Consider the following 22,955-nt stretch of genomic DNA (forward strand, 5'->3'; position numbering starts at 1 on the left):
GACGGGGACAGGGCGCGGCGGCGACCGGGGGACGGGGGCTGGGACCGCGGAACGGGGACAGGGCGCGGCCGGGACCGGGGAACGGGGCCGGCGTCGGAAGGGCGCGCGTCGGCCCGGGGAGCGGCCCGGGGAGGCGACTCGGCCGTTTTCAGAGAGGGCCGGCGTCGCGGCGGCGGTGCTGGAGGGGACGGGCGCGAGTGAGCGGCTTCGCGGGTGAGTGTGTGGCCTTGTCCGTCGCGGGAGGTGGCGCGGCGCGACCTGACCTCACCTCCGTGCTCTGAACTGCGTTTACAAAGATAATTTACTCGAAACTACGTAGCTTTTGTGAGTCCAGGAGTTGGATGACTTTGTGAAACTCCTGTGACCGCGTCGCTGGTGCTCGTGAGTGTCCCAAGTTCGGGCTCCCGGTGCTCAAAGACACGGAGAGAGTTGGATTCAACCTCCTGTTTAGGCGGGAGCGGGGCGTCAGGTGGTGGTTTTCCCGGAGACGCTTTATGAGGCAGTGTTTTGATTCCTGAGAGGTACATATCTATAGAATTTTGTGAGTGGTGGCATTTCTTTGAAGAATTTCTTTTTTTGTCAAACCAAGCGGAAAGATTCTTATCCTCAGTGAGTTTAGGATGATACTAAATGTAAGTGGGAACTAGAGATTCCTAAGTTCCTAAATAACGTCTCTCCAGAGGTTAGCAGGCAGTAGTCCTCCGAACTGATTGCACTAATGGCAGGCTTTTTCCCTTTGCCTGACTTAGAGACTCCAAGTGAGGAGGCTGATAATAGAAGTTTAGAAGAGATTCTGAATAGCATCCCTCCTCCCCCGCCTCCAGCAATGACCAATGAAGCTGGAGCTCCTCGGCTTATGATAACTCATATTGTAAACCAGAACTTCAAGTCCTATGCTGGGGAAAAAATTCTGGGCCCTTTTCATAAGGTATTTGACCATTTGAAATGACTACTATAAGGTAATGCGTCTTTATCATAAGATGTTCCAGTTTTGTGACTATTGTATTTATCCTAATCTACATACACACACACACACACACACACACACACACACACACACACGGCATGTTATCTATGCTTTCGACAACTGAATTTAGCTTTTATCTGGTTATCTTTGGTACCTCTTTATGCTGTGAAGTGTTCTTTGCTGAACAAAATTGGTGAGCTTTTTGTTTGAAGAGCGTATTTTCTCTGTTAGAATGAATTTTGTAGAAAGTCTGGGTTAGAATATAGTCTTGTTTAAGGTGTTGAAGCTTGTGATAGAGGAGAACATGATGTAAGAAAGCTTAAGTTGTGTTCCTCTAGCAATGAAAACTTAAATATTGCAGTTTTGCTGCAAGTTAAAAAAATCGAGCAGATTAAAATAAAATCAGTAGTATTAGTATGACTTTTTTAACTTTAATTTTTTTTCTGTTGTTTTTATGCAGCGCTTTTCCTGTATTATTGGACCAAATGGCAGTGGGAAATCCAATGTTATTGATTCTATGCTTTTTGTGTTTGGCTATCGGGCACAAAAAATAAGATCTAAAAAACTCTCAGTGCTAATACACAATTCTGATGAACACAAGGATATTCAGAGTTGTACTGTAGAAGTTCATTTTCAAAAGATAATTGATAAGGTAAGGGACTTGGACTAGTTATTTGTAATTTCAAGTAAGGAACACAAAGGATTTCAATACATTGAGCGTTTTATTATTTTTGGCTTAAATTGGCTTTCAAATATTAGTATATGGTTAAAGCAGAACAGATACTGATTTCATTACCTCCGTGACCATATTTTCTTTCTGAGGCGTGGTGGTGACCACTGTTAAACTTAAAATATTAAAATTTTTAGCCAGGGAAATGAATTATAAGTAGCTCATAGTAGTGCTTACCTTTTTGGAATAAAACATTGAGTAGTTTTGGTATCCTAAGTACTAAGTAGGCATCCATTACTGTAAATTTTGGGTTTGTTTTAAAGTTAGATTTTTATTGCTTTCAAATAAATTACCTAAACTTAAAAACGTAACAGTTGACTAATTTTACTACATTATTTCAGTTCACGTTAAACTTAACGTTGTTAGTAGTTGTGTGTATCTGGTATGAAAGAGCTTTGCTTCAGTTTGAGCTACATTTTTTAAAAAAGGGGAAGGGTCAGGCTAACGCTTGTTTTCTACAAGAGACGATTATAGGTAAAATGTCTGTTTAGATTATTTACACCATTCTGTTGGTATTAGGTTTTTTCCTTTTCTGTTTAATAATTAACTTGGAAATTCATGGTTCAGAAATGACTGGCTGGAACCTAAAAATATAGAAAGCTAACTACATAATGAAACAGGGGTGTGACTTGGCTTCTAGATTTTGTTTTTAAAGTTTTTTTTTTTAATATAAAAGACTTTAATTAAATACACAGTGGCATCTATTTTAATTGTTTCTTAGTGTTTTGTTGTCCATTTTGGGTTGGAAAATAGATTGTTAGTAAATCAGATTTGATTCCATTACCTATTAATTTTATTCCTGTAAATTTTAAAAGTCATGATTTCAAAATGACATAGCTTTTAAGGGAAGGCGAGTTTTAATATTAAAGTAGATTTGCACTTCATTTTTTAAAAACCTGTTTGATTTGAAAAATGGGGGAATGTATTTGTCAATTAATTTGCCATTTTTTTTACCTTCAATTAATGGCATACTCTTTATCGGAGGGAAGGGGGGCATATCAGCCCATTATTACCTTCCTTGTTCCTTGAATCATCTCTTGCAGCTTTTATAAATGGACTGGTAATTTATTGTGTCAACATGGTTTAATTTGGGTGAGTTTGTTTTGGATATGGTCGAATTCTTGTCCCCCTTCATCAACTCTTTCCCAGTCTAATATATTTTTAGGCTTATTTGGAGGTGGAGTGTTCTGTTTTAGGGGTTTTTTTATTTGTTTGGTTTGGCTTTTTAGTTTTGTCATCTATGAGGAAAGGGATCAAACAACTTAGAAAAGTATCTATTCTTTGTTAAGAAGGTACTTCTGAGGTTTGCCAGTTTATATGCATGTTCAATTGAAGTTTTTAGACTATAGAATTAGCTTCAATATGAAGTGAGTGAAATTTGGAGCAGACCTACGACTTAATACCAACAGTTGTTTTCTGGTTTTGTTTTTCCTCAAAACAGGAAGGGGATGATTATGAAGTCATTCCTGACAGTAACTTCTATGTATCCAGAACGGCCTACAGAGATAATACTTCAGTCTATCACATAAGTGGGAAGAAAAAGACATTTAAGGATGTTGGAAATCTTCTTCGAAGCCATGGAATTGACTTGGACCACAATAGATTTTTAATCTTACAGGTAAGTTTATTAAAGACTTCAGAGGATCTCTTATTGTTGCTTTTTTTCAATAAAGTTTAGGGAGGTTTCCCCTGTTGGAGGAATTTTGTATTTTTGAGGCCTTAAAGTACTGTAGCAGCACATCATGGTTTACATACTACAGTCAAGATGCGAATCATTATTTGCTGCTCTAGAAATTTAAGGAAATGCATTCAAAACTATAATTTCGTCATGAGATGATCATTTTATGTTTGGATGGACTGACATACTTGTTCCGCTCTAGCAGCACGTAAATATTGGCGTAGTGAAATAAATATTAAACACCAATATTATTGTGCTGCTTTAGCGTGGCAGGGATACAGCAACTATTTATGATGTTTGTATTTCCCTTTAAGATAACATTTTAAATGAAATTCATTATCTTTTATTAGTCTTTTTCCTTTACTTCTGTTATTATCTCTGCTAATATTATGTAGCAAAAAAATTCTGTATGTTTGATGTTGGACAAATTTACCTGAGCACCTAACTAATTTAATCTTGTTTTAATGCTTAGAGTGGTTAACTAAAAGCTTACTCAAGCTGGTTTTCGTTTTGGTTAGAATGGCCTACTTCGACTACTACTGGAAGATGAGAAAGTAACTCTATTTCATTCTTAAGTATGAATGAATACTTCACAATTCTTAGTATTTTTAAAGGGGTATAAAATTAAGTACCTGGTATTAAGTTGATTTTTATTAGAAACCATACATTCTTTATTTGAATGAAGTTGTATTCTACCAGTGTTGCTTGGTAAGAAAAATCCTTATCTTCTCTGTATCTTATTTTCAAAAAGGTTTTTAGTCCAAACCATGGCTTTGTCAGACATATTAAAATTCCTTTTTGATTTGAGGCTTTCTTCTTTTCCCATGTCCTATCCAAAATCACCAAGAACATAATAATAAAAGCAAAACTATATTGTGATGTAGAAATGGCTGCTAATATTTTTTATTGTCTTGTGCTGCTGATTTTAAACTAAGTTGGGGATTTTGATTGGATAACAAAAGTTTCCTTAGGGTGACTGAGTGTTCCCAGGAACAAACTTATAAAATGTTAGTCCCTATTTCCATTATAGTCTTTATTTTTTCAACTGTTCTTTATAAAGAAAGTATTACTTTTAGACATAGACATAGTATATGTACAAAGTAAATCAATATCATTCTAGAATAACTTATATTAATATCCTTTGTTATCAAGCACAGTATTTGTGATGCTTATATAAGCCAAACTCATTTGAAAATGAATGTTGGGAAGTTAGCTGCAGATATATTTCTAAACAAGATTTATATTTACATAAATGTCGAATTAAAGCTTTGTGTGTTTTGGAGTTTGTTTTTTTTTTTTAAGATTTTATTTTTTCCTTTTTCTCCCCAAAGCCCCCCGGTACATAGTTGTGTATTCTTCGTTGTGGGTTCTTCTAGTTGTGGCATGTGGGACGCTGCCACAGCGTGGTCTGATGAGCAGTGCCATGTCCGCGCCCAGGATTCGAACTAACGAAACACTGGGCCGCCTGCAGCGGAGCACGCAAACTTAACCACTCGGCCACGGGGCCAGCCCCTGGAGTTTTTTTTTTTAATTTAACTTTTATGACTTTCATATTCTGGGGTTTGATTAATTATGGATAACAAGTTATCTCCTTCTATAATACTAAATTTTTATAATTCAGTAATAAAGGAAGCTAAATAAATAACAACTTTCCAAAGAAGTAAATAAGAATAATTTTTAAATTGTCGACTTTATATTAAACATGTGCTTCTGAAGTACCTAGGATGCTTAAGCCATTTGTCCTCATAATAATCTCAACCTTTTTATGTCATCTTAACACTTAAATTGTTTGAAACATTTTTAATACCAAGGTAAACTTTCAAGTTAACAGATTCAATTCCATTTGCTTAAATTTACTGATGATTTACAGATAAGAACCTTAGGACCTTACCTGTTAGGAAGAAGAAACAGAAATAGGACTAGGTAGAACTAATGACACCCTGTTTAAAAGTTTGAGGGAAAGTGGCAGTGGTTTGTATGGATTTTTATTTAGTTCCTTATCAAAATCTTAGACTCCTGCACTAGAGTTTTAAAACATTTGAAGGTGAGTAAGAATACAGTTTTTATTACCTTCTCACCCATCAAATAACTCTTATTTTAAAAACTAACTGGTTTGGAAAGCTGGGAACATGGAAACATCATAATGTAACCATCTAAGACATAAGTGATTACTTGGAATAAAATGTATAGACTGGCCAGTGGTAGTGATTAACAGCTTAAGTAATCTAATTAAAGTAAAATTTATTTTTAAGATTAAAACAGTAAATTTTTGAAGTCCGTAGAGTAAGTTTTTTAGTGTTTATATCGGTTTAGCAGTTTCTTCAGGTAGGCATTTCTAGTATTTTATTTCATTTAAGATTTTATTGGTTAACCGTTCAAATGTACCTAATGAGGCACTATGCTAGGGTGCTGTAAATGATACAAAGATAGCTAAACCCTGTTTCTTGTCCTTAGAGGCAATTATGCATGTCTTCAAAAAGTGTTAGATTAAATTGTTCACTGTACTTTCCATCTTTCTACATTTCCCCGTTTATATATACCTTATTTGGGAGCCTTTGTCCTATTGCAATGACTACTGGTGCACATAGGTAGAGTTTTAATAGCTCTGTGTAGCATTTCATGGTAACTGTGACTTGTAAATTAATTGGTTTTGGTGCATGTGCTCCATTCAAGGTTGGAAGAATGATAACCTTAATTTTCTTTATAATTCAAAGTTGCATTACTGTTGCTACTCACAAGTGTTTTTATAAACTCCTAAAAAGCTACAACTATTAATGCAATTTTAGTTTTGTCAAAGTTTTCAACTTCATATGCTTTCTGTCTTCATATTACAAAATCTAAGTGAAAATTTAAAACAAGAACTAAGATTTTTTCTTAGTGTTGAGTTATGTGGAGATTGGATTAGCCTTAGTCTGAGTTGTTTACCTATTCATCTCTTCCTTTTTCTTTTCAGTATACTTCTCCTAAGCCTGGCATGGCATCCAAAGTATTTGGGTTCTAGTCTTTTAGCATGTAGAAATAAGTCTGTGCTATATCAAAAGAAATTTTTAGCTTTATCAATAATACCTCAGTTATGCAAAAGTGTCTTGTTCAACAGCCTCAACTATGAAAGAAAACAGGAAGCTGCCCCTAAGTAGCCAGAATAAATACCACACAGTCCAGTCGCTAAAGCATTATCCTTTCTGTTTATGTACTTACTTTAGATACTAACCTTTATTGGTCATTTGGTTTCTTGGCCTCTGGTAGCTCACAAAGAGCAAATTAGAATATCCTAGAAGATAAACAACAATAATTTCCAGGGCAGTGAAAGATGGAAAAATAGAAAAATTATCAAGGTAAAATAAAAATTCAAAGCCCAGTAATTCTAAGCCATTTAATTTTGGTGCAAACACCCATATTTATCTTAAAAATCTTTTGGGCCTTATTTGGGAAAAAAGTTTTATTATAGCTATGTACTTGAGTTTCCTACAGTTCATGCTTGCTAAAATTTGGATTCCATTTGAAAGAGAGTAGAGAACATCATACCTATTCATTTCTCTTAGATTTTCAAGCTGTATTCCTATAAATTAGATTATCAAAGAATGGTATAACTGAATCACAATATCCTGGTTTGCCGCCCACTTCAGTAAGTTAAGATTTAAGCCCTTGGTGTTATAAATATTCTCTTGAGGTATGTTTTTTTATGTTACTCTTAACAACCATAGTTGATATTTTCCACAGTTGCTTAATGTCTCTGATATAGTATGACCAAATTTAAAATATAGGAAGTCTGTAGTAAATAACTGAAAAAAATACTGTAGTTGTTTCGTATACTTAAACTAGAGATAACAGTGTGGAGGCCTATAAAACTTTGCAAGTTTCAGATGCTAGCATTATAGCAACTTGAAACTTTTTTTGTGTGTCATCATACTACCACCGTATGGGATTTGGAGCCTTGATATGGAAGGGTGACTTTAAATTCAGATTGATGCTTTAAAATTGCTTCTGAAATTTATTGAGCTTATTGCCCTAAATTAAAAACTGTAAGAAATTTCACATGGGATGCGTAAGTTTTCTGAAAAATAAGTGGTCCTCTAGGCACAGACTGTCGATCCACGGATTATGTATGAAATGGCACAAAATGAAAAAAGAAGGAAGAAAGCAAATAGTAGGCTGGCAAGGGACATCAAGGAACAGTCACAGGAAAGGTCCCAGGTTGTCATTGGAGTACCCCAGCAATCCTGATAGTCAAGGAGATGCCTAAGTGTTCTCATAGCCAGTTGAGTCAGTAGTGCTAGTCTGATAATAACTGGTTTAAAACAAACAAAAGGAAGGCCGTATAAGATAACAGTCTAAATCCGAGTGTTATATGAGATTTAAGGTGGAGCTTATTTGATTCATAACTGTCCTTGTCTTTAACATTCTTATTTTCAACTAGGCAACCTTGTTAGAGTGAAAAGAAATCATAGCTGTGTATCCTTCATTTGAATTGAGGAGGAAGGAACAAGTAACCAAAAACAGGCAACCATTATGCTTTACCCAAAGCTAGGCAGTCTCCTAATAGCGGTATTCCACCTCTTCAGTAAGTAATTTGGACAGGAAAAGTGTCCTGCCTTTATGAATATTTTTATCAGTGTAAACTGTTACAGTGAATCCCACCTTTTGGTTATCCAAAAATAGTACCTTATGACCATTTGATTCAGATATGTAAGTTCTCTTGGCATAGTTTTTGTTTATCTTAAAATAGGTTTTCAGATATTCAAATTGAACTAGGTAGTGTATTAGAACATCAAGTGTCAGGGCACTGTATTTTATGTTATTTGGATTGTAAACACTAACCCACAAGATGTAAACAACCTTTAGATTAGTGGTTCTCACTTGGGGGTAATTTTGCAACCCCACTCCCAGGACATTTAGCATTGTTTGGAGACAGTTTGAGTTGTTATAGCTGGGGGAAGGGGACATCTAGTGGGTAGAGATTAGAGATGCTATTAAAATCTTATGCCCAGCAGAGCTCCCTAATATCCAGCCCAAAATGTCAGTAGTGTCCTTGGTGGATAAACCCTGCCTAGATAGAAACTTTGAATAAGACTCTTGGCTTCTTCACTGACTAGAGTTTGTCCTGTTGTAATCCAAAGCTTTGGGCGTCGTTTCAGGTTTAGATCCTGTCTAAAACTTAAACCGTTGCTACACACATTTAGAAAGAACTGATAATTGAAAGCAAAACAAAATACTTTATATAAGTAAATATCTACATATTTTAAACACTAATTTAGTCAGAATACTAATTTATCCATACTAAAGGTTGCAGAGAAAATGACAGGCTATTTAGATACCATTTCAGTTTGTTTTTGATAATCATGTGCTTTTGTGTTGTCAGAGTACAGAAAAGTGATGATAATGTATAAAACTATTAAAAATTATGCCTTTCGATATGTGGATTAAAAATGAGCTGTTGTATCCTATCTTGTTTTATCTTTAAATTTTTTCCTTTTTATAATTATGTTGAGCCTTTTTGGTAGGTATGACATTTTGTCATTAGCAAATTTTACTCCAAATTTATAAGGTTTGTTCATAAAGAAATATTTTAAATATTTAAATTGAGAAAGAGTAATATGCTCTTTATAATGCACAATTTTTTCTTTTTTTTTTTAATCTTTGCTATTTTGCTGAAACGAAAGGGTGTGTTTTTCCTACTTGCCTGTTCCTTTTCTTCTGTTGTGACGGTGTGGTGTGCAAACCAGCTGCTTCCGTGAAGTAAAGTAGCAGCGTTTTGCCTGAGCATGTTCACACAAAGCTTGCTGCATCAAACTAAATGGCTGCCTGGCAGTCAGCCTGGAAGGTTACTGATTGTGGATTTTTTCTTCTTTTCTCTTTGTGAATGAATTGCGTAAATACATATAACGTTAATCTAAGATTTTAATTGGCAGTTCAAAGTTGTAATATGGATGATTGCAAACAAAAGTTTTCCAGTGTCATGTACCAGGACCTTTAGTTTTCAGTCAGTTGGATTTCTTCCACTATTACCATGAGAAATAGGCAATTTCCTTTTCCATTTAATGATCTTGTTTTTAGAAAGTTGGAACATTGTTTGAGACATCCTTATGAAATGCAGCACTTGTCGAGGAATTCATGACACCAGGTTTAAAGATAAAATTTAGTAATACTAACCACCTTGGAACAGGACTCCTATTCAGTTTAACCATGAAGAGTCTTTTTGAAAATTCTTTGTTTTAGAACAGGAGCTCTAATTATATTATAAACAGTTGATAATGTTGCCACAATAATTGAATTGTAGATTACATGAATACCTTACTGAATTTTGCTTAATAGGATAGTTAATAAAAAGTTAATAGTTTTATTTGCATTGAATATTCATTTATTGAATTTGTTACGTTGAACATTCTAGGTGAGGAATCTTCCTTTGGCTCTGTATGTATATGTGGGTGTATATTATAATTTTATAAGAGTTTATGTAAGGAAGCATAAATATACATTTCTTACTCCCTTAAGTAAAATTAAAACTCTAAGAAGAATATCAGTGGAGAGAACATTTTTATTTGTATCTTATTTAAACTCTTTAAACTTCTGATTTGCATTATTTAGTTATTCATTACTATTGAGTTTGTTAATTGACTGTTCCTGATTCTCACTTAAGATTGATGTAGCTAAACATACACAATGAGTGTGAAATATGATTTTTTTAAAGGGTGAAGTTGAACAAATCGCTATGATGAAACCAAAAGGCCAGACGGAACACGATGAGGGTATGCTTGAATATTTAGAAGATATAATTGGTTGTGGACGGCTAAATGAACCTATTAAAGTCTTATGTCGGAGAGTTGAAATATTAAATGAACACAGAGGAGAGAAGGTGAATCTTCTGTAGACTTTTGTTGTAAATCAGAATATTTTAATGATTAACAAATTTTACTTAGTCAAATATTTGTTATAATAGATCATAATTATTACTGACAAATGTTCACTGTTTTAGATTTAAATTTATATTTTTCTTATTGACATTTAAGGTGAGGATTGTTTTATTAGTATAGTTTATACGTTTTTGTCTGGCATATTTTAAATTCAGATTGTACATAAGATGTGTATTTGAACAATCGATACGCTTAATTTTTGTAGTTAAACAGAGTTAAGATGGTGGAAAAGGAAAAGGACGCCTTAGAAGGAGAGAAAAACATAGCCATTGAATTTCTTACCTTGGAAAATGATATATTTAGAAAAAAGAATCATGTTTGTCAATATTACATGTAAGTACCTTAGTTTATCAATTTTTGTATTCGTTTCTGACATTATCAAAGCCATTCTCTTTTCCTATATTAGAGAAATGTAAAGACTGAGGTGAAAAAAATTCTAAAATTTGTTTTAAGTGTTGAATTCATTGAATTAGGGTTTTTTGCCATAGTATTGAAGTTGACTTTCAAGTATCCTACTTTAAGTTGGGAGGTGGGTTCACAAGTATTTGTTACTGTACTTAATAGTTTACATATACGTTCTTTTTAACGTATGTAATAGCAAATCTAATTTTGTTAATATGGAACCTATTTTGTTCCTAATTCTAGCCTTGACCGTGGGTTAGGGTTTTTGCCTTCTCAATAACCCTAGGTAATTAATTGTAAACTGACTACAGTTAAGAATGCTTTAGAAACAGCTGATTTTACTGAAATAGTTGTATAATTTTAGAAGTAGAATTTTAGGATCTCCAATCCCTTTTCTTTCCTCCCTCTAGTTATGATCTGCAGAAACGAATTGCTGAAATGGAAACTCAAAAGGAAAAGATTCATGAAGATACCAAAGAAATTAATGAGAAAAGCAATATACTGTCAAATGAAATGAAAGCTAAGAATAAAGCTGTAAAAGACATAGAGAAGTAATACTCTTTTGGAAAGTACTAAAAGTATTTAGATTCAGTTAATTTTATTACCTGTATGTTTGTCTATACATAAACTTACTGCCAGCACACATGGGTGTCATACATTTGCCAGCATATAAAATGGTTTTCTTTTGCAAGCAAAAAATTTAATTGCCCTGCATCCAGTTCATTATTGGTACAGAGTGAGTGCCCACCACTGAAGTCTTAAAATAATGGAAGATGCTACCCCCTAGTGGCAGAACACAGTAACACGAAACGTCTCAGCAGAAATAGGAATTTGACCCGAGGAGGTTACTTGTCAGGAATAAACAATCCACAGATCTAATTGATGTAGAATTGGGGTTAGAATAGATAGATTTTTTTACATTTTCATCATGACCTTTCTTTGTGTCAATATTCAGTGACACCAATATCTTACCTATGCAGTTTCTTTTTCTTTAAAATGAGTTTTACTTATTTTTATGGTAAAGTTTTTCTGTACGTAGATATTATAGTCACTGGAAAATGTAGTATTTCTTATCCAGCTTAGAAGGGTGAAATAACTCTCATAATCGCACATTTTAACAGTTCCCTCAAATAGGGGGTGAGTGGAGGATCAGCTTGATATAGGTAGTTTTAAGATCATACCTTATAAGAGGTTGGTCACATTCACAGAAGTGTCTCAGACAGGGTATGTAATATGGCTTTAAAATACCTGAATATCTAAAATAGTGACTGATAAGTTTTCTTGCTTTGCTAGGAAACTGAATAAAATTACAAAATTTATTGAAGAGAACAAAGAAAAATTTACACAACTAGATTTGGAAGATGTTCAAGTTAGAGAAAAATTAAAACATGCTACAAGTAAAGCCAAAAAACTGGAGAAACAACTTCAAAAAGATAAAGAAAAGGTAGGTTTGAGGGAAAAAATTCTTAAAATATCATGTCTGAATATCAGATCCAGTTTTCATTATTTTTCATGGATTTTCTTGCCCATTATTGCCTAAGATGATGAGTTGGGATTCTGAGTGTTAGTGTTAGAGTTTGTCTCCGAACCTGATTTTTTTCCACAGGGACGTCTTGCATCCATTGACTTTGAGTTTTAGTTTATGTTACTATGATACACGTTGGGAAAACATTTACTAAATAATTAATTCAACCTTGGTGATAAAATTTTCTTTTCTCCTAGGGTAGTGGTTTAAAAAGATATTTTGGTTATGTATTATAGACTTGTAAAAACATTACCTGCCTCCTACAAAAATCAAGTTAAACATATCGGAGCAGGAGTTCCTCCTTAAAAATGAGGGAAGAGGAAGCTCATAATTTACAGCAAGAGATTGATAGCTATTCTGAGGTTTAAAAAAGATAAAATTTGGACTAGAATGTCTAATTTGCTAGAAGCGAGACTCTAATTAACTTGGGACCTTTCAAACTATATTCCTAGGTCTATCAGATATCAGTAGATATGACACCTAAATCACCTCCCCCCAAAAAAGCTTTGTACCCTATAATTACATGGTAATTATAATACAGGCTCTGCTTTACCTTATGAGCATTTTCCAAATCATTTGTTTACAAAATACTTTCTCCTCAGTATGGTAACAAACCTTATGTGAATCAATGTTTTAGGAACAGTATTTCAGGAAGTGTTGAACTTCTGTGGTACTAGATAATTAGAATAAACAAAATAACATGGATTTGAGAGTAACCCCTAAATTGGACAGGCCAAGCCAAATGTTACTGTTATTGGAGGTATTAGCCTTTAGGCATCAAATGTAGATAAGTGATTGTTACCAGAAGGTATAAATGGAATAAAATGTTAGCCTACATCGTGACTCTGGAAGGGTAAAGTCATGAAAGATCTTAGAATTTGAGGGAAGCTGGAGGGCATTAAGGTAATTTGTGGTAAGTTGTAATATACCATGATGGGTAGTTTATAAGATTATGTGGAATTAGGAAATTCTGTATAGTCAGAGCGTATTAACAGGTAAAGAAAGATCATTGTAGGCTGAACTTAGAACCAGAAGGAATAAAGACCTAATGCCCGGCCAGGGAGAATTTTGTTTACTTAAGGTATCAACACATCATAGAATTAGACTGAGAGACTCTAGAAATTGCAGTGAATGGTTAAGAAAGTACTTACTAAAGCCACCTAGTTCAAATCTGATTATGAAGAAAGCTGCGAAGACGCCGAGAAATGCTTTTAAGTAAGTCAAATATTGATGGTATTGGATAGCCTAAAGGTACATTGTCCGGTAACGTTGTTTTATAATCTTAGGTTGAAGAATTTAAAAGTGTACCTGCCAAGAGTGAGAATATCATAACTGAATCGACAGCTAGAAGCAATGCCCTTGAGAAGGACAAAGAGAAAGAAGAAGAAAAACTAAAGGAAGTTATGGACAGCCTTAAACAGGAAACACAAGGACTTCAAAAAGAAAAGGAAGTAAGATTCTTTATGAGTTGTTTATTTTGGTGTCTTTTTTTAACTTGAAGATTGTTTCTGTAGTAATAGTAGAAACTGAACTATTAGAAGAAGAAGTTTGAACATTCCCAACATTCCTTGTTAGATTCCCCTTCTTTGCTTTCTGCTGTCCCATTTTTTTAAAAAGTAACTGAATGAGAATTTATAATGGTAATGAAAATGGGACACGTCAGATACTTTGTTATATATGCCATTCTTTGTTAATCATCTTGATTTCATCATCAAACTTTTTCATCATCGCCTAAATTATTTTCGTGGTAACTTAAATTGGTTACCACCTATTAAAAACCTGGGACCACACTAACCACAGGCTGACATCTCCCTTTGCTTCTGTAGCTCTTGTGTAATAGTTTAAAACCATGGCTCTTATGTCAGTTTTTGATTCAAATCCTAGGTCTGTCACTTATCTCTGATCTTGTGCAAGTTATTATGTCTCCCACTCATCTTCCTCAAAATGGGGAAGGAAATATTACCCATTATGTGACTCTCTGTGAAAATAAAATGTATATATATTTGTGTAAAGTGCATAGAAAGTAAAAAATTAATAAATGTTAGCTATTACATTATTTTAGCACTTCATTAATAAAACGAGAGCTGACATTATCACATTGATATGTCTTATCTACCCAATAAGAGTATAAGCATGAAGTTTAGCTATCTTTATTTATACTCACCACAGCCTTTTTGACAACACTGAGCATGTTAAATATATATTTTAATAGATAACAGTAATTGAGTTGACTTAACGTAAATCAGTTAGGTTATTTAAGACTTAGGTACATAAGTTACAGACTTGTGTACAGCCTTTCTATGTTAGTTATACCTCAATAAAGTGGCTTCTGTTTTTTTAAGTTACAGACGTAATAGATTCTGTTTTGGAAAATGGACGTGTTCTTAATGTCACACTACAAAACTTTGTAAGTAGGATGCCCATGTGATAAAGTGACAATGGATAGTATAGTAACTTTCTTGACGAAATACTTTATAGATGGAGATTTTCACATTTGTTCATCTAACATAAATTGAGTATGCCTGTGTGCCTTGGCATCCTGTGTTAATGACAAAGCCGGGACTCACATCCAGATGTCTTCTTTCCTCAACATAGTGTAGTAGCTAAAAACAGAGGCTCTGCCACTTACAAGTGAGTGCATGACTTTTGAGCAAGTTATTTAAACTTGGATCTCAGTTTCCTCAAAATGTGCATAACGATGGTATTTACCTCATGGGATTGTTATGTTAAGGAATTAAGATGTACAAAACATTCAGAATAGTGCCTAGAACATAGTGAGCAGTGCGTGTGTGTTAATGTTCATGGTATTCACTATCACACATTTAAACTGATTAATATTCCTGGGCCTGTTCCCTTGTGTGTAAAATGAAAGGGCTGGGCTTTTGTAAGGGCCTTTCTTATGCCATTATTCTAATAAATAGATCCTTTCTACACAGTCAATTATATAGCCCAAAGTTTCTACTTTCAGATCATGACTAGTGTTGAGGATTACCTGGCCTTACCTCTAAAACTTTTTCAACATAAAAAGATTTTCAACATAAATATACTTGAGGAACCTTTCTGCTGAATAGTCCTTATACCCCACTATTTCTGGTAAGATAATGTGGAACAACCATAGAATCTAGAGTTTAGACCCAAGTTTTTGTTCTCTTTCAACCATTCCTTTTTTGTGTGTTTTAGTCTCTAAAATGAGCATACTATTGTCTGCTTTATTAAGCTCTTATGAAATCAGTTAGGAAAAGACTTTATGTACAGTGAACATTGGCCACGAGGCAAAAACTATTAGTCTATTCCACTTGTAAGAATTATTTATTTATGTGTGTTAGGCTTGTACGATCTCTGAAGTTGAATTCAAAATGTATGGTTTCCATTTCAGTCTAGGTTTGAAAACACAATTATTTCGCATTTAATGGGGTCTGTCATCTTTTAACAGAGTCTGGAGAAAGAACTTATGGGTTTCAGCAAATCAGTAAACGAAGCACGTTCAAAGATGGATGTAGCCCAATCAGAACTCGATATCTATCTCAGTCGTCATAATACTGCAGTGTCTCAATTAAGTAAGGCCAAGGAAGCTCTACTTGCAGCTTCTGAGACTCTCAAAGAAAGGAAAGCTGCAATTGGAGATATAGAAGCAACACTCCCTCACACTGAACACGAATTGAAGGAGGTATATCTTTGTTACTGTATTTCATCTGAACGTTGTTTATCAACCCTAGTTTTATATTTTTTTTTCTTTTAATCTCAACATCTTAAGTGATTGGCATATAGGGATTTTTTTTTTCATTTACTGTAATCTTCCCCAAAAGCATAGGGTCGGTATTTCATTATTCCATCAGATATGAACTGAGACTTTCAAGAAACTAACAGTGTTCTCCCCAGAAGCGTTGAACAACAAAGACCACTGCCACCACCACCGTTATTTCCCATGGAAATAATTTTTAACAAAAGAAAATTTGTGTTTCCCTAAATCTAGAGAGTAGACAACTTATATAAGGGTAAATGAAAAACATATATGTATGAATGAATATGCAAACCAGCTATCTTGGTGTGTTTTTTCTGCTTTTGAATTTATGGATACAGTTTCTTTGTTGGGACTACAAACTGTTTATAAACTAATCAAGATAACTAGTTTAGCTCATCGCTGCCCCTCCTATCCTTGAATGAATTAGATATCTGAGGAGTTTCATAACTTGAATCTCTAAAGCCTCACTAGGCAAGATGGCAATAGAAAATGCTGTTTGAAGAGAAATTATACTGAAAATAAAGTCTTTCATTTTAGTAAATGCACACTATTTGGTTGTCAGGGAATTGCATGACCATGTAGAATTTAAATGTAAACTTAAGTTATATACAGTGACCACTTCCATCTTCCTGGTAATTCTGTTTGTTTTTGGGTAAATCATTATCTGTAACTTCAGCTTTTACGTTACACCAGTATGACTGGTAATAGAGGTAATAATTTTAAAGCCAGGAGATGAGGAAGAATGTCAGGAAAAAATGGCTGCTCTAACATGGAGATTGGGAAACTGAGAGTTTTACATTTTTTTGTGTCGATGTGTGTGGTTCTTCTCTCGTTGACCACTTGGCATTTTTGTGTAGCAATAGTACTGTTCATTCATCATGCTCCTCCCCTTTATTTCAGAGCTGTGCTTTCTTTGGTTTTTTGCCCCGTTAATTAGGTATAATAATATATATTGTATATAATAACATAATAAATGTTTCCTTTATTATTTAGAAAGCAAAGCACAATATAACCATAGTCCTGCCCAGTCACCCATATCTAGAGTCCTATACCCAGGTCTGTTGTTAATTAGTGCAGAACTTAAGAATTAGGACACACTCATGCATCACCATGTAAGTGCCAAACTGGGATTCTCACAGCCCCAGCTCCACATGCCCTAGCAATCAATGTGCTACTCCTAGAACCATACTGCACTTACGTTCCTTATTATTCACCCAAATAGTTTATGTCCCCTTTGAAATAGAAAACTCATCCATATTTTGCAAAATCAAATCAGCAGTTGCAACATGGCAGCTTAGTGCTGGTTCAAGTGTTTATTGTTGGTCTTTTCCTTCTTTTTTGAGGCATTACAACTAATTCTGTGCTGTGATTGGGCATATTGCTTCTGTGATTCATTTTCTGAACATTTCACTTTCAGAAAGAAAAGGAACTTCAAAAACTTACAAAGGAAGAAACAAATTTTAAAAGTTTGGTTCGTGATCTTTTCCAAAAAGTTGAAGAAGCAAAGAGTTCCTTAGCAGTGAATCGAAGTAGGGGGAAAGTCCTTGATGCAATAATTCAAGAAAAAAAATCTGGCAGGATTCCAGGAATATATGGAAGATTGGTAAAGTAGATTTATTTGGAAATGACTACATTTTTCTCAAAAACTTTGTAAATAATTTTCTTACCTTGATTTAAATAACTGTGTGAGTGTCACTGTACTTTAAAGAACATTCATTTTTAACCATTTTGCTCTTAGGCATGATAAAATTTTTTGTGGTATGGATTCTCTCATTATAGTTTTTTGGGGTTTTTTTTTTTTAGTTTTTTTTTAATGTTATGATAGATTACAACCTTGTGAGATTTCAGTTGTACATTATAGTTTTTTTAATTATAATCATTTTAATACCAAGAAGAAAAACTAACTCTAATAGTGACAAACAAACTTAGAAATCTAGTTTCTCTTTTTTTTAGAAAACAAGAATTTGATAAAGTATATTCTGGGTTTTATAACATATTGAAGGTTATAGCTAGAGTTTAGGGAAGTCAAAAAGGGATAATGTAGAAACCTAAGGCTAGCAATGATGGAGACCATTACTGCTCCTGAGCCTAAAGAGGGAATTTAGATGTGGCCATGGCTAGAGGGTAGCCTCGAGGAAACAGGGAAAATAAATATTTAACCCCATTTCTCAACTACCGTGCCATCTCTAACTGATGCCTCACATTGGCAGAAGCTAGAGAGCCAGAGGAACCGTTTGATGTGGTCCTTGAGTCGGCCTTCCTGAGAAGGGAGCAGAAGAGAGGGATTCAGAAGGGCAGCTGGAAATTACCCAGCATAGTTGCTCCCATGTTTGTCAAGACACTTCCACCTTATTTTCTTGATACACAATTTGATCCTAAACATTTGCTCTCAAGGAAAACTAAAGCTAGTCAGTGAATGCTGCTTGATAGCTAATTTATCAAAGTTTTATTTGTTGTTTTGCTTATAGTACTTTTAGGCTTCAAATCTTTATATGTTCTCATACTGTGAAAACAGTTCTCATTTTGTGCTCTCATTAAAAATTCAAACACTGCATATCCAAAAACTTTTAAAAGGTAGATTAAAAACTTCAGTAGTGATTGTCTCTGCAAAAGGGGAAGGTTGAGGGCCAGCCCCGTGGTTAAGTTCAGTGTGCTCTGCTTTGGCAGCCTGGATTCAGTTCCTGAGCACAGACCTACACCACTCCTATGTCTGTGGCCATGCTGTGGCAGTGGCTCGCATAGAAAAAGAAGATTGTCAGTGGATGTTAGCCCAGGGTGAATCATCCTCAGCAAAAAGAAGGGGAAGGTTAAATGAGAGGAACACTTAGATTACTTAGATTTTTCATTATGTACCCTTGTACTTTTTAAAATTATGTGTAAGTATAGTTTTTCAAGTAAAAGTAGCTTGAAAAAAATCTATATGAATAGTAATGAAATGATCCTGTGCCTAATTCCTTGCTCATTTTCTGTTGGTTTTCCCCCTCCTCTTAATTATTAGGGGGACTTAGGAGCAATTGATGAAAAATACGATGTTGCTATTTCATCCTGTTGTCATGCATTAGACTACATTGTTGTTGAGTCTATTGATACAGCCCAAGAATGTGTAAACTTCCTTAAAAGACAAAATATCGGAGTTGCAACCTTTATAGGTTTGGATAAGGTGGGTATTCATAATTTAATTTTTAAATACCAACTGTTTTTTGATTGAATCCTAGCTTTTTTTCATAGTTATTCAGTGAACACCTGATAGGTTTTGAGGATTAGTTTAGGCTCTCGGGTTATGTGGTTGTGAAAAAACATTTTCTAATGCCCCTTCTAAAGGAACATACATTCCAATGTTAGAGTGACTCATAGTTTACATTTCTAACTTGCATCATCAATAACTGCTTCTAAAAAATGATAAGGGGGCCAGCCCAGTGGCACAGCATTTACGTTCACATGTTCCACTTCAGCAGCCTGGGGTTCGCTGGTTCAGATCCCGGGTGCAGACCTGTGCACCGCTTGTCAAGCCACACTGTGGCAGGCATCCCACATGTAAAGTAGGGGAAGATGGGCAGGATGTTAGCTCAGGGCCAGTCTTCCTCAGCAAGAAGAAGAGGATTGGCAGCAGATGTTAGCTCAGAGCTAATCTTCCTCAGAAAATGATAAAACCTTTATTGAGATAGAATTCACATACCATAAAATTCCCCATTTTAAGATATGCAGTTCAGTGAGTTTTAGTGTATTCGCATGGTTGTTCAACCATGACCACTGCCTTAATTTCAGAATATTTTCATCACCCCAGAGACCTCAAACACATTAGCAGTCACTACCCGTACCCTACCCCCCAACCCCCTGCTCAAGCAACCTCTAATCTACTTTCTGTCTCTCTAGATTTATCTATTCTGGACATGTTATAGAAATGGAATCATGTAATATGCAACCTTTTGTGTATGGCTGCTTTCACATAGCAGGTTTTCAAAGTTCATCTATGTTGTAGCACTTCATTCCTTTTTATTGCCAAATTTGTAATTCCATTGTATCGCTGTACCACATTTTCTTTATCCATCTGTCAGTTGATGGGCATTTGGGTTGTCTCTTGCCTTGGCTATTATGGAAAATGCTGCTATGAACATTCATTTACAAGTTTTTGTGCAGACATGTTTTTAATTCTCTTGGTTTAATATCTAGGGGTGGAATTGCTGGGTCACATGTTAACTTTAACTTCTTGAGGAACTGCCACACGGTTTTCCACAGTGCCTGCGCTGTTTCCTACCAACAGTGAATGAGGGTTCCAATTTGTTTACATCCTCACCAACATTTGTTATTGTACATTTTTTTGATTATAGCTATCGTAGTGGTTGTGAAGTGATATCTCGTTGTGGTTTTGATTTGCATTTCCTGATGACTAAAGGTGTCATCTAAAAAACAACTGCATAATCCAAGGGCACAGTTATTTACCTCCTCTGTTTTCTTCTAAGACTTTTATAGTTTTAGCTTTTACATTTAGGTTTTTAATCCATGTTCCTTTTATAACAGTGTAAAGTAGGAGTCCAACTATGATCTTATTCATGTGGATATCTAGTTCCAACATCATTTGTTGGAAAAACCATTCTTGCCCCATAGAATTTTCTTGGCACCCTTGTCAAACATGAACTGACCATAAATGTCAGGGTTTATTTTTGGACTCCATTTATCTGTACATCTGTCCTTGCACTAGTACCACACTGTCTTGATTTCTGTAGCTTTGTAGTAAGTTTTGAAATGAGGAGTCCTCTAATTTTGTTCTTTCATATCAAGATTGTTTTGGCTATTCTGAGTCCCTGTAATTTCCATATGAATTTTAAGATCAACTGGTCAATTTCTGCAAAACAAGGAGCAACTAGTATTTTGATGCAAGTTGGATTGACTCTGTAGACCAATTTGTGTATTGCTATCTTAATATTAAATCTTAAATCCATGAACCTGGACTGTCTTCCATTTATTTAGGTTTAATTTCATATTATTATGTTTGGTAGCCTTCAGTGTACGGTCATGTGTCTCTTTTGTTAAATTTACTCCTAAGTTTTTGGCTTTTTTTTAATATAATATTGTAAATGGAATTTTCTTAATCTCATTTTCAGATTATTCATTGCTAGTGTATAGAAATACAACTAATTTTTGTATAATGATCTTGTATCCTGCAACTTTGCTGAATTCATGTTTGTTTTAATAGTTTTTTTTGTGTGTGAATTCCTTAGCATTTTCTATATATAAGATCATGTCCTCTAAGGGGCCAGCTGGGTCGCGCAGAAGTTAAGTTTGCACGTCCCGCTTCTTGGCGGCCTGGGGTTCGCCAGTTCGGAACCCAGTTGTGGACATGGCACTGCTTGGCAAAAAGCCATGCTGTGGTAGGCATCCCACATATAAAGTAGAGGAAGATAGGCATGGATGTTAGCTCAGGGCCAGTCTTCCTCAGCAAAAAGGAGGATTGGCAGTAGTTAGCTCAGGGCTAATCTTCCTCAAACGGTAATTAATTAATTAAATAATTAAATAAAAATTTAAAAAAATAAAAGATCATGTCCTCTAAATAGTTTTACAGTAACTTCTTTTAAGATAACAGTGAAGTAGTACTCAATTACGCAGATACTCAGAACCTTGTATACGTATCCTTACATTTTATACATGTGTATTACTTATGTAAATGACACCTAAAAGAAATTATATATTCTTTTAATATATATATATATTTTTTACTTTCAGATGGCAGTATGGGCAAAGAAAATGACCAAAATTCAAACTCCTGAAAATACTCCTCGGTTATTTGATTTAGTAAAAGTAAAAGATGAGAAAATTCGCCAAGCTTTTTACTTTGCTTTACGGGATACCTTAGTAGCTGACAACTTAGATCAAGCCACAAGAGTAGCATATCAAAAAGATAGAAGATGGAGAGTGGTAACGTTACAGGGACAAATCATAGAACAGTCAGGTAATGGTGGTTTCTTTCCTGCCATTGAGTTTATTTGATCTTGCTGGGGCAGATATCTAAGTCTGACTTTCTGTTTTCCAGGCACAATGACTGGTGGTGGAAGCAAAGTCATGAAAGGAAGGATGGGTTCATCGGTGGTTGTTGAAATCTCTGAAGATGAGGTCAGCATATCTAAAATTATAGGCACACGTAAAAAAAAATTAACGTACATACTATAAAGTTTAGCCGTTGTAAGTGGACTGTACTCAAATTTTATATTAACAGATTGGATTTTCTATAAATGACTAATATATAAGCTGTGGGACTTTTCTAATGTGAAACCCTGTAAAGTTCTAAAAGTAAAACATGTTAATTAGAAAGTATATGCTCAATATATATATCTTTTTCTGTTATTTCATTTGGATCATATTGATATTTTATAATTTAACCATTTTACATACTGTTTGACATTTAATTTTATGTTTTTTCACATAATTCTTGCTGTATTACATGATTTTTTTTTCTATTTCAGAATAATTCTTTAAGGTGTAAGTACAGCAAAGATATCTGATGCATGTTTCCAAATTTTATTTCAAAATATTTAATATGCCCACAAGTATATGAGAATACCAGGAAAAACTGCTGTGTTCCATTATTGCCCTCAAAACACTATATATACCTTTTTCTACCTTAAAAATGTACTTGAATGTCCTGAACACCTAACTTTTTCCAAAGAGTCGTACCTTCATTTTTTCCCATATTTTAAAACAGTTTATATCCTTCCACTTAAATATTTTCAGAGTATGCCTTCACTCAAATAATACGTGGCTATACAACACTTTAAAAAGCCTTTCCGGTGGGGGCAGCCCCGTTGCCGAGTGGTTAAGTTCACGCACTCTGCTTCGGCGGTCCAGGGTTTCACTGGTTCAGATCCTGGGTGTGGACATGGCACCACTCATCAGGCCATGGTGATGCGGCGTCCCACATGCCACAACTAGAAGGACCCACAACTAAAAATATACAACTATGTTCTGGGGGGATTTGGGGAGAAAAAGCAAAAAAAAAAAAGAAGAA

General features: G+C 34.8%; 1 protein-coding gene across 1 annotated transcript in view; it reads left to right on the forward strand.

The window, feature by feature from the left end:
* SMC4 (structural maintenance of chromosomes 4) overlaps positions 1-22,955 on the forward strand; it is a 34,472-nt gene that overhangs the window by 872 nt on the left and 10,645 nt on the right. The window contains exons 3-15 of the mRNA XM_046658099.1: positions 750-928; positions 1,428-1,619; positions 3,139-3,315; positions 10,064-10,228; positions 10,492-10,619; positions 11,099-11,239; positions 11,982-12,132; positions 13,500-13,664; positions 15,647-15,880; positions 17,373-17,558; positions 18,954-19,115; positions 21,677-21,902; positions 21,984-22,063. Of these exons, the coding sequence (XP_046514055.1) occupies positions 750-928; positions 1,428-1,619; positions 3,139-3,315; positions 10,064-10,228; positions 10,492-10,619; positions 11,099-11,239; positions 11,982-12,132; positions 13,500-13,664; positions 15,647-15,880; positions 17,373-17,558; positions 18,954-19,115; positions 21,677-21,902; positions 21,984-22,063 (2,186 nt within the window). The remainder of the gene's footprint in view (positions 1-749; positions 929-1,427; positions 1,620-3,138; positions 3,316-10,063; positions 10,229-10,491; positions 10,620-11,098; positions 11,240-11,981; positions 12,133-13,499; positions 13,665-15,646; positions 15,881-17,372; positions 17,559-18,953; positions 19,116-21,676; positions 21,903-21,983; positions 22,064-22,955) is intronic.

Source organism: Equus quagga, chromosome 4, assembly GCF_021613505.1.
Source record: "Equus quagga isolate Etosha38 chromosome 4, UCLA_HA_Equagga_1.0, whole genome shotgun sequence".
NCBI lineage: Eukaryota > Metazoa > Chordata > Mammalia > Perissodactyla > Equidae > Equus > Equus quagga.